The sequence below is a fragment of the Sinocyclocheilus anshuiensis genome, unplaced genomic scaffold (genome assembly GCF_001515605.1).
Source record: "Sinocyclocheilus anshuiensis isolate Anshui unplaced genomic scaffold, SAMN03320099.WGS_v1.1 scaffold343, whole genome shotgun sequence".
Classification (NCBI taxonomy): Eukaryota; Metazoa; Chordata; class Actinopteri; order Cypriniformes; family Cyprinidae; genus Sinocyclocheilus; species Sinocyclocheilus anshuiensis.
The window spans coordinates 786,312-802,243 of NW_015549598.1; the positions used below are offsets into that span (position 1 = coordinate 786,312).

The 15,932-nt window shown below is 34.7% G+C and overlaps 3 protein-coding genes across 4 annotated transcripts in view; 1 reads left to right on the plus strand and 2 right to left on the minus strand.

Annotated features, from left to right (window-relative positions):
* LOC107658557 (cGMP-dependent protein kinase 1-like) overlaps window positions 1-7,031 on the minus strand; it is an 18,641-nt gene extending 11,610 nt beyond the window's left edge. The window contains exons 1-5 of the mRNA XM_016447147.1: window positions 6,825-7,031; window positions 4,876-5,084; window positions 4,672-4,786; window positions 4,425-4,591; window positions 3,465-3,578 (exon numbers count right to left, since the gene is read on the minus strand). Coding sequence (XP_016302633.1) covers window positions 3,465-3,578; window positions 4,425-4,591; window positions 4,672-4,786; window positions 4,876-5,071 — 592 coding nt within the window. The 5' untranslated portion in view covers window positions 5,072-5,084; window positions 6,825-7,031. The remainder of the gene's footprint in view (window positions 1-3,464; window positions 3,579-4,424; window positions 4,592-4,671; window positions 4,787-4,875; window positions 5,085-6,824) is intronic.
* An 897-nt stretch (window positions 7,032-7,928) lies between these two features.
* Window positions 7,929-9,052, plus strand: LOC107658558 (EKC/KEOPS complex subunit LAGE3-like). The gene is made up of 3 exons (XM_016447148.1): window positions 7,929-8,006; window positions 8,245-8,373; window positions 8,640-9,052. Exons 1-3 carry the CDS (start codon window positions 7,960-7,962, stop codon window positions 8,752-8,754), a joined length of 291 nt encoding a protein of 96 aa, XP_016302634.1. The 5' UTR covers window positions 7,929-7,959; the 3' UTR covers window positions 8,755-9,052.
* An 892-nt stretch (window positions 9,053-9,944) lies between these two features.
* The window catches only part of LOC107658609 (ras-related protein Rab-7a), a 15,326-nt gene continuing 9,338 nt past the window's right edge, over window positions 9,945-15,932 (minus strand). For both annotated transcript variants that reach the window (XM_016447219.1, XM_016447218.1), the window contains exons 5-6: window positions 11,348-11,476; window positions 9,945-10,875 (exon numbers count right to left, since the gene is read on the minus strand). In XM_016447219.1, the coding sequence (XP_016302705.1) occupies window positions 10,786-10,875; window positions 11,348-11,476 (219 nt within the window). In that variant the 3' untranslated portion in view covers window positions 9,945-10,785. The remainder of the gene's footprint in view (window positions 10,876-11,347; window positions 11,477-15,932) is intronic.

Consider the following 15,932-nt stretch of genomic DNA (forward strand, 5'->3'; position numbering starts at 1 on the left):
CTGTAGCGAATCGATGCGTTTTTGTAAGAAAAATATCCATATTCAAAACGTAATAATCTCTTTAGAGCTTGCGCTCACTGTTGTACACTGGAAGCAGTTCCGGGCGGATGACGTATGAGGTCAGCGTTGCGCATGTGCCGCTCAGAAGTGACGCACAGGGAAGCGCAGGGAAGAGATCAAAACAAAACACTGGTCACTTATTAGAAGTACAAAACCAGGATTTGTAAAAAAGAATGTCGGAGGATTTCGATATAAGCCAAGAGGAGACTTGTTTTCCTTTGCTAAAGTAAGGAAACTTTGCTTCGCTACATTAAAGTGATTATTATGTTTTGAATATGGATATTTTTCTTACAAAAACACATCGATTTGCTACAGGAGGCCTTTGTTCACCCCCCGGAGCCGTGTGAGACACTTTTTTTATGGATGGGCGCTTTTTATTTAACTTCTTTTGGACTGATGCATGCAACACCCGCTGAGTGCCATGAAACAGCTTGAAAGATCAAAGACGATTTTTAATATAACTGTCTGAAAGAAGAAAGTCATATACACCTAGGATGACTTGAGGGTGAGTAATTTGTGGCCTAATTTTAATTTTTTGGGTGAACTAACCCTTTGACATTAAAAGGAGCTTCAGGTAATAATGTAGCTATCTAGGAATATATGAACCCCTCCCCCAAACCCTGTGTCCCGTGCCGTCACACTGATGGTACTTTTTTTTTCCAAGGTTGGCAGGTCTGAATTTCCCCTCAGACATCCAAGTTTTTAATAATATAGAATCGTACTAAATAGCAAAATGCCCATTTTATCTATGCAATGATAGCTGGATGCCTAAACAATGTGTCAGTGTGTAGCATACTACTGTTTGAAACGTGTACCATGACAAACTATATTTAAAAAACAATAGGCAAGATACAATCTATACTGTGCATTACATAGTATGCTAGCAGTAGCTAAACATTTTAATTTTCATGTTAAATTACCTGTATGTGATGAACCACTAAAATGACTCCATCTGAAGTGTTTTCAAAAGATTTCAACATATGCTAATCAAGTTTGGTTAAAGTGAAGTATCTACCTTCTTAGATTTATAAAGTCATACTTTAAACCTTAAGTAGCTGTTGACATTTCTAACAGACCTTCACCCTACTTTGTCACTCTCTGATGTCTCAGTGACGTCAGATGTACATTGAAAATGGAGCTGACCTCTAACCACAAAAACAGCAAGAAATGAGAAAGCCCAGAAATGACTGATGGAAGGAGAGCAGACAATGAGCGCAGGACGCTGTAAGAAATGGTTGAGTATGAAGAAGTTATTTTATTTTCAAGCTATTAATTTAGCTGCCCCTGAACAGCAGACACTGTTTGTCATCTTTCTATTGACAAAAGAGAGAGATATGACAATGTTGAGAAACATTGTTGATTAATTTTATTCTCTAATTACGTAAATCCAGCTTCTATTGTAGTCATTCTGGGCCACAAAATAAAGCAATTTGCAGCACTTTTTGTTCAAATCCAGCAAATCTGTACTGTTTTGTAGTATGAAATGAAATGCTGAAATATCTCAATGACTATTTGCCAAAATCTGCAGTATAAAACCAGAACATGTGACATGGACTAATATGTCCCAAAATGCAATTTTTCATCTTACACTTCTATTGTGACAAAAATGTAACTTTTCAAGACGTTAACTGATGGACTGGAGTGGTGTGGATTACTTGTGGATTATTGTGATGTTTTTATCAGCTGTTTGGACTCTCATTCTGACGGCACCCATTCACTTAAGAATCCATTGGTGAGCAAGTGATGTAATTATAAATTTCTCCAAGTCTGTTCTGATGAAGATCTACATCTTGGATGGCCTGAGGGTGAGTACATTATTTTTACCATTTTTTTGGGGTGAACTATTCCTTTAAACACTATGCTGTCTGATGAAGCCAATGTGTGTCAAGTTGAGAAACATTTTTGATTAATTATATTATTCTATAATTATGCAAATCCAACTTAAATTGTACTCATTCTGAGCGGCGGAGAGAAACAAAGCTAATTTGTTTAGCACTTTTTGTTGAAATGCAGCAAATCTGATCAGGGTTCACAGGTGAGATTCTTACAGGGAAATATAGAGTGATCTTTGCATGAACAGGAACAGCCAAAGGCCTGATTTGAATAGAATTTTTATTATTGCGATTAAACAGACACCACCAGAGTCAACTCATTTCACCCCAATCCATCACACTAAACCGATGTGTCGTAAAAGGGCAAAGGATGAGGATATATTAGAAAAACCATATGGCCAAACATCCCAGCAATTACACTGCTGATTCCTCCACGTTCACTTGTCTATAGCCCACAGCGCTGGCAGATGAGCAGGAATTCAGACTCAAGACAACAAACTTTGTATTTGTGATCTTATAAGTTCAGGCTTATATGTTTTGTTTGTCAGAATTACAGAGACAAAGAAAGAGTGTCCCTGTGACTAAATTTAATACCATTATTGGCATAGTTTGGGTTCATTTTTTATCTTTACTTGATCCTTCCTACTAACTAATTATGTCACATCCTATATCTCTCTTTTTTCTTTTTTTTTTTATAATTTCTGAATTTACTCTGCAATGGTATATTATTTTTTAACATTTTGTTTTTTGTTAAGTTTTTCTATTTACTCAGTTTACGCTATTGTTATTTATTTTCTACTAATCGTACTATTTTCATATTACTTTATATATATTATATATTTTAATTTTCGTATGTTACATCCTGTTCCTTCCTAATTTAACTTATCATTTAATGTAATTAACTATTATGTTTTTTAGTAATAATACTTATTTAATCAATTTGCTCTATTGTTATTGACTCTATATTAACATTATACATAATATTTTCATATTACTTTTACCCTTTATATATCTTAATTAAATTTATTTTAGAATTTAATTTAATGAATCACTTTTGTTTAATCTAATATAAATAATAATTTTAATAAATTTGCTCTGTTATTTTACTCTATATTTACCTACACTCTATATATACAGTACATAGATGTATTATTTTATATTACTATTAACATTTCAATATTTAAATTATTCTATGATTGTATGAAACATCTTGTTCCTTTTTTTTGGTAAACTGTTGATTGTTACTTTCTCTGAAATTTAAATTTAATATAATAAATTGAATTTAATATAAAACAAATGTTAATTAAACTTTTTTACTGCATTTGATCTATTGTTATTTTACTCTATATTACTTTATTATTTTATGTTACTTTTTACTTTTATATATTTATTCTAATCTCCAAACATGTTAACAGTATAAATGTACAGTTTTGTTAAACTAATAAAGCAAATCCAATTAAAACTCAGTTGAACTGAAAGGAGGAGAAAGCTTGAGTATGAAATAGGAAACATTAAATAATCAGCTTCCTTTAGTTCCCAGTTTGACTAATATTTTGACTGAGTGAATCTCACCTGTGACGGTGGCCGTGCGCGTGCAGTTATAGAGTATTGCGAGCTCTCCGAACACTTTCCCCGGCTCGATGGTGCACAGCTTCTGCTCTCCTTTGGTAACCTCCACCGACCCCTCTGCACACAACACACACACACACACACACACACACACACACACACAGAGAGAGAGAGAGAGAGAGAGAGAGAGAGAGTTTATTCAGCAAGGATGCATTAAACTGATGAAAAAATACAGTTTAGAAGGTTACAAAAGATTTCTATTTCAAATAAACGTTATTTTGAACTTTCTATTCATTAAAAATATTGTGTTTTCAATATAGATATTCATAAGAAATGTTTCTTGAGCAGCAAATCAGCATATTAGAATGATTTCTGAAGGATCATGTGACTCTGAAGACTGGAGTAATGAAGCTGAAAATTCAGCTTTGATCACAGGAATAAATTACATTTTAACATATTTTCAAATAGAAAATAGTTATAATATTTAAAAAATATTACTTTTATTTTTACTGTACTTTTTTTCTAATAAATGCAGCCTTGGTGAGCAGAAGAGACTTCTTTCAAAAACATTCCAAAATCTTACCAACCCCAAACTTTTGAATAGGTTTATTTAAAAGAAGCTGCAACAAATATTTAAATTCTCCTTTGTGTTCCAAAAAATAAACAGAATATGGGTTTTGAGTAAATAATGACAGAATTTTAGTTTTTTTGTGCTTGAACTATTCCTGTGCAAAGCCATGAAATAATAGCACACATCATGTGAAGTGTTCTCTTTGCACGGAGGATCGCTGTCACAAACACATGACGAACAGGCAGCAAATTCAACAGCCCACTTGACAGAGGTTAGCATAAAAACAAAACGCTGTTGTTAGGGGCCCTTTCAGTTTTACATCATCTGTTTCTCCAAATAGTTTTAACTGATCATAAAGTAAAAATAGTAGATTTGAAATAGATGCTCTTCACCTTCCAGGACGTAGACAGTAGAGCCGTCGTCGCCCTCCTGGATGACGCAGCAGCCCTGTGCCAGTGTGGTGGGATACATGCAGTCCATGATGGTGAGGATCTGACTGGCCTCCAGGTGCTTCATGAAATCATTCTCCAAAAGAGCCTTCTGGATCAACTCTCGAGACCTGGGATGAGCACAGGGAGATGGGACGCAATCAAACATGTTGCTTTTCTAATTCACTCATGTGTACGGGCTCTAACTCACTCCTCGCTCTTGCTGTAGTTGGTGAGGGTGACGTGGGTGAGTTGATTTGGGTCCAGCCCTGTGGGTTCGGCTGAAATGGCCTGGCGTTTAGTTCGCTGGGGCTCATCTGGTAACGCTGCTCCGGCACCGATAAAATAAAATGCAACAATAAATCAAATCTGTCTGTATGGTTAATCCAGGCATTTGATTGAGTTCCCAGCTCACCTGTGACTTCTGTCGTCCCGGAGGGGTTGAGTGAGACCGAGGCGGTGCGGAGACGGTCCAGCTCGCCCTGCAGCTGTCTGATGAGGTCATCTTTAGAGTCCAGCTCCAGCTCCAGCTCATCGATGAGGGCGTCACGTTGCCGCAGCTCCTCAATCTTAGTCTGCAGGGCAAACTGGAGGTCACGGAGAGTTCCCATCAGCCCGTCACCGCTGGAGGATTATGCATCCATAAAAGCAATGAAATCCAATAAAGAAATCAGTAAAACACATCCGAACAAGCAGCTTTACAGGGTTTGAGATGGATGTTTCTGACACGTTATTGATCTCAGTCAGAAGGAAATGGACGTGTTACAGCTGATGGGATGATGAGGACAGAATTATGAATAAATTAAACAGAAATACAGTGTAAATAAAATTAATAGCCAGTAAATACAGTGGCGTCCCCTTGAAAATGCTTTCTTTTTGAATACAGTTTTTTCATTACAAATTATATGTGACCCTGGAGCACAAAAGCAGTCTTAAGTCGCTGGGGTATATTTGTAGTAATAGCCAAAAATACATTGTATGGGTCAAAATGATCGATTTTCTTTTATGCCAAAAATCATTAGGATATTAAGTAAATAATACTTAATGTTCCATGAAGATATTTAGCAAATTTCCTACCATACATATATCAAAACTTCATTTTTGATTAGTAATATGCATTGCTAAGAACTTCATTTGGACAACTTTAAAGGCGATTTTCTCAATATTTTGATTTTTTTGCACCCTCAGATTCCAGATTTTCAAATAGTTGTATCTCGGTCAAATATTATCCTATTATAACAAACCATACATCAATGGAAAGCTTATTTATTCAGCTTTCAGATGATGTATAAATCTCAATTTCGAAAAATTGACACTTAAGACTGGTTTTGTGGTCCTGGGTCACATGAGAGTAATGATTCAAATGTGAAGATGAATTTCAAAAATGAACATGAATTTTACAGTTTCTTAGTATTTGGTCTCAAATGCTAAACAAGACTTATAAAACAAGACTTAATTGTTTTAACAGGCTTTCTGCATTTGATTAGGTCTGACAATTGTGAATGATTTCTTCTATGTCTTATGTTTTTGGTGTTATGTTATTAATATTTTAAGTTTTTTGATATCTAGATTATATACTGTACAGCACTTTGGTCCATTTTTATGGTTTTGAAAGTGCTTTATAAATAAAGGTTGAATAAAATAAAGGTTGAAATATTTCTTATTAAGTTTATGAATAAATGAAACTTAAAATACACTTAAAAATGCTTTCTTTTTTAATAGTTTTTTCATTACAAATTGTTAGTGCAACAATTCAAGTGTGAAGCTGAATTTGAAAAATTATTGAATTAAATTATGGAAATTATGAATTAATATATTTTTTTTAAATATGAATTTCATAGTCTCCTACTTGGTTTTAAACATTTCCTATTTAGTTTACATTATTAGGTTTCCTTGTTTTACATTGTCAAAATCCAGTTTATTTTCAGTTTCTTTGAATCCCCAATAAATAAAAACCCACTATAGAAAAATAATTAAAAAATGAAAATAAAATATCTAAGAAAATAAATATTTAGATGAACAAATACACAGAGAACCATATAGCGATGAAACTGAACAGAAGTGATTTAGATGTTATTTCTTTATCTTACATTGTACATGTTTAGCACATTGTTTTCTAAATTATATAATTTCTTTTCAGTATTCAGGCATAAAGATATAGGCAATAGCAAAGTCTTATTAGAATGATTCTCATTATGGTCCTTGTAAAAATCACTTCCCAGGTAAGCTGTTTAAACTCGTATCATCATTACATAAAAAGAGATATGGAAAAATATGTAGCACTCTGTCATTTATGTTTTTAAGTTCTCGCTTGAAATAAAATGAAATCATGTAATAAAAGAGGTTCCGCTGTGTCGGACTTACCTACAATAAAGAGCACAGAGGACTGAACCGATCGATCGATCCAGCGCAGATGACCAGGGACAGACTCGGCTGTTTCAACACCTAGTGCGCTGCCTACCCACACTAACCAGACTGCATCATATGCGCCTCCACCTCTGCGTCCGAAAACGAAGCTTGCGACCTCATAACGAGTCTTGCTGTATGCCATTTGTGATGAAGAGTGAAGATGCTGCAAGTGTGTTTCTGAGTGTAGGTTTGATTCATTTGAACTGACCGCTGTTAAAGAGGTCAAATTAGTCACGCTACTAATAATAACTAGGTTTTCGGTGACACGAGTGACAGTAGCTTTTCCAGCAACGAGCTACTTATATCGACAAGAAGCAGTGTAACGTGACAAATAGCTATTTTTGTAACGACTTTGACGTAACGTTCTCTTAAATGTTTACTCGCTCTTGTATGAAGCATTCCGATTCGTTCCGAATCGATTCGTTCGAGTGATTAATTTAAATTAGTACGGTTAGAAAATGTCCGTGCGCTTACTTCGCGGCATTTACAAAATAATATCATAATATTAATTACAATAATCTAACAAAATAATCTAACATTTATTTAAATGTTAATCACCGTTTGATATATTTATGTAAATAACATCATAAATTATTTTTACTACTGTATTTTTGTGTAGATTATATTGATTTACTCTCTAAAATATGAAAATTCCAGTGGTGGACAGTAACGGAGTAGTTTTAATTCGTTACTGTACTTAAGTACATTTTACATAACAAATTGCGTACTTTTGCACTTTCACTTGAGTAAAATTGAAAAAGGAGTACTTTTACTTTTACTGGAGTAATATTTTATTATATGTATCTGTACTTTTACTCAAGTACTTGATTTGTGTACTTCGTCCACCACTGGAAAATTCATCATAAAAATATGAATTATATTTTTGACTATGATAATCTAAACCAAGAGTACAATAATCACTAAACATATCATTAAATATAAGAAAAGCATGTTAGATTTTACATTACATTTTAGCTGTAATGTAAAATCAAACTTTGTCGAATGTTATTTTATGAAAATAAGGGTTACGTTTAATCAAAACATGACGAAAATGCCGCTTTCAATCTGAAGCCTAGCAAAACATGTCAACATGGCGGCTTGCGTGAGTGAAAACGATTCAGATAGAAAACTTGAATTGTATCCTTTTACTGCTGTTCGTACATGTCCAACTAATTTACTATGACACAGGTGAACTCTGCTTTTATATTTGGGGATTTATTAAGACTTTTCAGCTCTTACATAATTGCACGGCGGGGTTTGATCAGAGACAGACATGTGCAGCCAAGTAACACAGTAGATCGGTCAATGTATGAGAAACAGAGGTGCATGTTTTTTTTTTAAAGTCCTGTTTTGTTTAACTTTAACAAAACATCAGCTTTTTAAAGGTACCTTTCCCATCTGAGAGAGAGGCAGCTATCGCCCTGCAGTCTTTATCTCCTGATCCTGAGCCCAGGAAAGGAGGAATCACTAAAAATCTTGATGTCTCAGGACACACACTGTCTGTGTGAGTTTAAGCACATGAACGATCACCTACAAAAGTCTAGCGTTTAAAATAGTTGTCCTAATTTAGATTTAGGTCGACACACTTTGCCACACTGGTCTAATTACCAGATTTTTCTCTTTTCTTTCAAATACTATCCTATGTATTTGTTATATTAATTCATAAAAAAAAAAAAAAAAAAAAGATATGCGTGTTTTGTTGTTGAAATTAACAGACCATTTCTATTATACACAATAAAACAAATCTGATTTTTGGTCATGTCTTTATAGGAGATGGACTGCAGATGAAGCCCGTATTCTACGTGTTTCTGTAAGTTCATTCTTGGACCATTTGTCTCTAGTGATGGAAACTATGGATGCATTTGGACCACCTGTTTCACAATGACACTTTGAGACAAATACAAGCATAAGAGCAGAAATGTGGATGCAGATGCTGTTTGCACCATGTTAGGAGGATGTAAAAAAGAAACATCTGCTGCCGTGTGTTCAGTATGGACTGTGAGGACCTTAAAAGCGTAATCAATGTGCTTTTGCTCATGTCTTAAGACAATTGTTTTGGAATATTTCACCCAACAATTAAAATTTACTAAAAAATTACCCTCAGACCATACAAGATGCAGAGTTTGTTTCTTCATCAGAACAGATTTGGAGAAATGTAGCATTGCATCACTTGCTCACCAATGGATCCTCTGCAGTGAATGGGTGCCGTCAGAATGAGAGTCCAAACAGCTGATAAAAACATGACAGAAATCCACACGACTAGTCCATCTATTAACGTCGTTTGTAATAAACACATTGATCATTAAGACATTTTAATTTTAAACCATTGCTTTTGGTCCTCTATCTAGAATATTGCTTTCTCCAATGAAAACATTTGTCTGAATCAGGAGAGAAATATGCACAGATCAAGCACCATTTAAGAGAACACAGGTCTAAACAAATATGTCGGTGGACTTTGAAGTGAGAGGACAACAGGGGATGGACTCTTTCACTGGAGGAGGAGTTGTTATGATTATGGCCATATTTTGGCCAGAAATGAAGGTTTAAAGTTTAAAACACCTTAATGATCAATTTGTTTTTTACAAACATGCAGCTTTTCGCTTCACAAGACGTTAATCGTTGGACTGTAGTCGTGTGGATTTCTGTAACGGTATTATCAGCTGTTTGGACTCTCATTCTGACGGCACCCATTCACTGCAGAGGATCCATTGGTGAGCAAGTGATGGAATGCTACATTTTTCAAAATCTGTTCTGATGAAAAAAATTCATCTACATCTTGGATGGCCTGAGGTCGAGAAAAGTTAAAGCAAATTTTAAGTAAATTTTATAAGTGTAACAGAAGCCAAAACAAACGAGTTTTGTCATTTGAATAAAGATTTATTAATGGAGCATTGTTGATAAAAGAACCGAGAATTGATTTGACTGTTCAAGGAAAGGTAATTGTTTTATAAAAGAGGGACAGATGTGTTTATTGGTTTCTATTGGCAGACATCACTAAGAGTTTTCGATCAAAATAATCTACAACACTGGCTGATAGAAATAAAGACGTTAAAAAAAATCACACGGATTCAAGGGTCGTCAGGACTCACTCTCTGATTTCAGCTTTCCTTTATTTGACCTACATCATACCCATAATTTGTTCAATGAGATGAACCCGTTAGAAATGTCTACTATATGAACAGATCATATCAAGACAGTAATTAATCATTAATGTTACATTCATACATTAAAACTGGGGAAACACTTTCGTTCGAAGTGAAAGAAATTGTGTTGCATGGTTAAAATGATTGCACTTAAGACTTCGTGAGCTCCCAGATCCCCAAAATGTTCATTCGACACCACCAGCCTTCCTGCACTGAAGACTGTACCATGTAAGTGGGCGTCCTTAGGCACAAACTTTAAATATTTCTTTCTGGTCTTGGTAGCTCTTGCTGAGGATTTTGATATTGTGACATGTTGGGCTGTTTATTCTGAGGGTGCGTATAGTTTTATAGTTAACGAATTAAGTTTAGCATATTAAAGGATTTGGCAAAATAAAGGAATTTCAAGGAAGATTGCTTCTACATCCTAAAAAGAAGTAAAAGGCACAGAAAGACATACAAGCAGGAGACGAGTCTGAAAGACTATAATCTGCAAGGAATAAACAATACAAGAAACAAATGAAAAATCACTTGTAAATAATAGAATAACTATCATGTTTCATCTCTTTCTCATAGAAATAATATCCTTAAAGGTACTTATATTAAAAGTGATGCTGTAGCAGGGAGTTTCTTTAAATTCCTAACAGTCTTTACATACAAGTTTGGGAAGGAAGTGTTTTCTTCTGAATGCTGGATGTTTTGCACTTCGGGATCGGTCTGCCCCACACTGGCTCTCCTCTGCATCTCTGGTCCCCTCTGTCTCCATACATCCCATCTCAGCAGCTGCAGCCGTCACCAGAGGACACGGGTCTGTCATCTCTCAGTTTAATCTGGTCTGGGAAGTCGTACGTCTCAACCTCAGACTCCTGTGAGATGGGCAGACATTAGTATCAGAGTGGAGGTGCTGTTATTAAAAGTAAATAAATACATAAAATAAATGCATCGCGATACAGATGTGGACGACTCTGAATCAATTCACAAACGTCAAAACATTCGCAAACATTCTAATATTGTATATAATTTTTGCACATCAGGGAGCCGCACATTTCTTTTCCTGTTGGTTCTTTGCAATGCTGGGACATATGCTGGCAAATGTAAACTTCCAGATGACTTGCCAAATCACTTTCATTTGTTTTATTAATAAAAGACATTGGAAGTAAATTCATTATTGGTCATTACAAATACTTTGCTTTAATAGTCACACAGTGAGAAAAAAGAAAATGTATAGAAAGAAAGATGCATCGATAATCGTTTTATCATCGCATCACAGCCCTCTGAATCGTAATCGAATCGTGAGGTGCCTAGAGATTCCCACCCCTAATGTCAAACAGTGCATACCTGTTTGAGGGCGTTGCGAGCGATCGTTTGGAAAGCTTGGTCCACGTTGATGGCCTCTTTTGCGCTGGTCTCAAAGTACGGGATATTGCTTTTGCTCTGACACCACGCCTGGGCTCGTTTCGTTGTCACCTGCACAGGGCAGTCAGTTAGTCAATATAATAAATTGATATGTGGCTCATCCAGTCTTTGATTTTAGAATCAATACCAGGGTTATTATCATTAACTAAAACTAAATAAAAAAAATACTTAAACGTTGACTGAAATGAAAAAATTAATTTAAAAGTAAAAAAAAAAAAAGGGTTTTTTTATTTCAGCTAGTTGCTAAAATAAAATTTCTTATTTTAAATTAGTTTAACTTAATATACTAAAATAATTCTAAAACTGAAATAAAATCAATTAAAAATATATACACTATATACACAAAAACATACAACAAAATTACTTAAAACTTTCAAATCAAAAGAAAGAATAAAGGTGTAAAAGGACTTGACAAACGTAATTGGACCCAAGTAAAAAAAAAGACAAACACAACAAAATTACAGAAACTTTAAAATTAAAATGAAAAAATAAAAATACTAAATAATATAATAGAAATATTAATAAAAACTATAAATAATATAACAAAAATATATAGTATAAATTATTTATAGGTGCAAAAAGACTTGAGTAACATTGTAAGTGGACCTCAGGAAAAAAACTAATAAAAATAACAATAAAATTTCACCAAAAAAAAAAACAAACACAATTTTACTAAAACTTAACTAAAATGAATATACACAAATATAATAATATATATAATAACATTAAAGTATTATGGTATTGAAGGTGGGAGAGAGCACTGTACATTCACTCCCCCCACCTACAATCCCTGCCGGTATGAGACTCGAACCCGCAACCTTTGATGGACTTAAATGGGGATCAATGGGTTTAAGGTCTAAATTGCAGTTTCAATGCAGCTTTAAAGTATTGTATATACTTCTATCTTGCACTAGCTCCGCAATATGCGTCCTCAAATTCATGCATTACGTAATCCCGTTGGAAAGGTCACGCACGGTTAGCATCCGTGTACTCTGGTTCAAAAAGGTGGGGTAGGGCGAAAAACTCCATCTCATTTTCTCCTCCAACTTCAAAACTGTCCGACATCATTGTTTCACTTTGGCGTTTGTTTGCACGTTCGCTTTGTAAACACTGGGTCGGTTTTTCTGTCTACGTCATGTGCGACCTTTCCAACGTGATTATGTAATGCGTGAGGTCACGCTAGTGCAAGACAAGCATTTCCAACATCGTTGTTTTACCTTTTTTTGAAAAGGATGTTTGATTTTCTTTGCACATTCACATTTTGTCATCACAATGCCTAAATATGTAATATGGAATATTATATAAATAGTGGGTGCTGTACAATCTTTAATAGACATTAATTCACATTTACTTATGTTTAAATTAAGACCTGAAGCTTCAGAGGAAAGTTTTATACAATTAATTGCTATAGAGATTTGGGAAGCATCTCTTAAAAATAAGCTGGTTTCATCTGCTAATTGACTAATAAATATTCCTCTATACGCTATACGGATACCTTAAACTTAATTTTCTGTAAAGTTGCTTTGCAACGATTTGTATCGTAAAAAGCGCAATACAAATAAACTTGAATTGAATTGAATACCCAGAATACCACTTTCACAAACAAACGTTGACAGTAGCTGCACACAAAAATTAGAAATAAATAGGGAGAAATGAGGACTAGAGACAAAAAAAAGCAGGAAAATCTGGCCACGCCCCAACACTTATTTAAAAAAAATTATTTTATCACATGAAAAGATATATCTTATATTTTAATACATACTATTGTCCTGTAAAAATAAAAGGCAGTATTTAATAATCACGATAATAATTAATATTATAAAATGTAATATAATATAATAAAAGTATTAATATATTTGTTATTATTAAAGTATCTGCCAAAAGTTTGGAAACATTACAATTATTAATGATTTTGAAATCAATCTCTTCTACTCACCAAGGCTGCATTTATTTGATTTTGATCAAAAATAAAGTAAAAACAGCAATATTGTGAAATATATATATATATAAAACAAGGTTTCTATTTTAATATATTATAAAATGTACTTTATTCCTATAATTTATCATTTTCTGCATCCAGTTCTACTCCAGTTCTTGATGCTCAAGAAACATTTCTAATTATTATCAATGTTGAAAAGAGTTGTGCTGCTTCATATTTTGTGTGGAAATGGGGATACATTTTATTTTTCAGGATAAATAAAAAGTTAAATGAACAGCATATATTTGCATTTACCAAATATATTTATTACATTTATTTTAAAAAATTAAATGTCTTCACTCTACAATCACTTTATCACTTTAATGTATGATGAATAAAATTATTAATTTCTCTCTCTCTCTTACCAAATCTTACCACAAATGTTTGAGTGGAATCATTGTTTCCACAAAAATGTTAAGCAGCAAAACAGTTTTTAACACTGATAATAATAAATAGTAAATGTTTCTGAGCAGCAAATCAGCATGTTAGAATGATTTCTGAAGGATCATGTGACACTGAAACTTCTCTTTGTAAACAACAACAGACTTATAAACGATTCTAATGACGAATGCTGCGTTCCCAAATGCAAATTAAAGTGACTCAAACACAGCAGTGAATCGAAACTGAAAACACAACACTGTTCCAACAGACATGTAGAACGTCAGACTGTAGCCTATGAGCAATATCACTCGAGTACGAGAGCGATACCGGCTCTATATCAGCATGGCTGTGAGGCAATCAGATTTGAGAACCAGAACGAACTGTTGTATAAATTTATATAATTACATCGCAACCGTTGCATATTTTGGTGGTGGTTGGTTGAGGAGCACCACACTGGTGGTGGTTGAGGAGAGACCCCCCCACATGATTGTAAAGCGCTTTGGGTGTACAACAATACACAATAAAGCGCTATATAAATGCATCATTCATTCATTCATATTTTATGATAGTACTAATCTCAAATTCTCACCACCATTCATAAAAAGGAACCGGGCGAGAAACACATTTCAGCACTGATTCTACTTCGAGGTCTGCATGGGCTTTAAAGTGAAGCCCGAACCCGACCCGTACCCGAGACTGTCTGACCATGCCCAACCCGAGCGGCACAGTTCAATTTAGAGCCTGAACCCGAAATATATATTAATTTTTTTTCCACAATGAATAGCCACTTAAAAAAAAAAATGCTGTATTTCATGATTACATGCAACGGTCAATAAACAAATACATGTAAAGAAACAGAATCATTAAGGCTCGGCCAGTGCACAAGGTAAAAGAAAAAACACTTACCAGTTATGAAAGTTTATGAACATCAGGTGCAGCGGTCACATAAATTCTTTTTTATGAGTTTTTGAATGGTTGTATACGACAAGACGATAATTCTTCTATCGTGCAAATTATGGTCATTTTCGTCAGTTAAGGCTCGTTAGCATTCGGCCTGCTTTAAATCAGACACAGAGATGCAGTGCGGTAAGATCGCATTTATTTTAATTAATTAATTATATCATTTATTTGAATTAGCGAGAGAGAGAGGGATGAAAGTTGCGTGTGTGAACCTGCGTCTGCACGTCTCTCTCTAAAAGCAATGAGGCTTAGTTACTTCAAAAACAGCGATTTTACCCCCTCATTGCAGAGAAATATAAAGTTGTGAGTCAGTAGCCTGTCGAAGCTATTTTACTAATAAAAGTTTCCGTGCTGTTTTGTCGTGTGCACTAATGTGCATGCATCTATGAAAGCAGCGTAGTCTACTGCATATAGGTTTTAGTTTAGCTATAAACCCGAGCCCGACCCGAACCCGAAGCTATTCATTAAACATAACCCTGAACCCGACCCAAAACCCGAAAGTATTTCGGGACCCGTCGGGCTCGGGTCGGGTAGCAGACCTCTAATTATACTCGCATTTGGTGCATTGAAGCATTTGAACCCTTTTAACTGTCCAGCAGATGGCGCCGCAAGCTCCTTCAGCGCTCTCAGGACCATTCCATCCATGATGTTTACGTGCATAACCTTTTCGCAGTTTATTTAGTTCATTGCTTAAGGCCATTTTGTATTTTGTGATATCATGCTGTAACCAGCATCACCCTGAACCCCCCCATCCCCCCGATTTTTTTTTATTACATATTACATGATTTTAGACCGAAATAACCGGAATTCCGGATTAATCCGTAAAGAATCACATCCCTGGTAATGCGTAAAGTCGAGCTAGTGCAAGACAAGCATTTGTGGTTAAAAAGTATATAAATTGTAATTTGTTTTTAGAAAAAGACCGATTGTTTCGCTAGATAAGACCTCTATTCCTCGGCTGGGATCATGTAGAGCCCTTTAAAGCTGAAACTGCAATCAGCCCACTGGCCACCATTTAAGTCCATTATATGGAGAAAAATCCTGGAATGTTTTCCTCGTTTTCCTCAAAGGTGCAATAGGTGATTGTCTTCAAAAACATTTTTTGTTATGCTGGTTAAAAGTCTCTTCACATCCCGATAGCAATCATTAAGTTAAGTGGTCTAAATGTATTTGTCTGTATTTATATAT

Excerpts from the sequence above, each read along its gene's own strand:
- LOC107658558 (XM_016447148.1), top strand. The coding sequence starts at position 7,960 with ATGGCGGCTTGCGTGAGTGAAAACGATTCAGATAGAAAACTTGAATT. Across the intron at positions 8,007-8,244 it reads TCAGATAGAAAACTTGAATT|CTTTTTAAAGGTACCTTTCC; the intron begins GTATCCTTTTAC and ends ACAAAACATCAG. Across the intron at positions 8,374-8,639 it reads TCAGGACACACACTGTCTGT|GAGATGGACTGCAGATGAAG; the intron begins GTGAGTTTAAGC and ends ATGTCTTTATAG.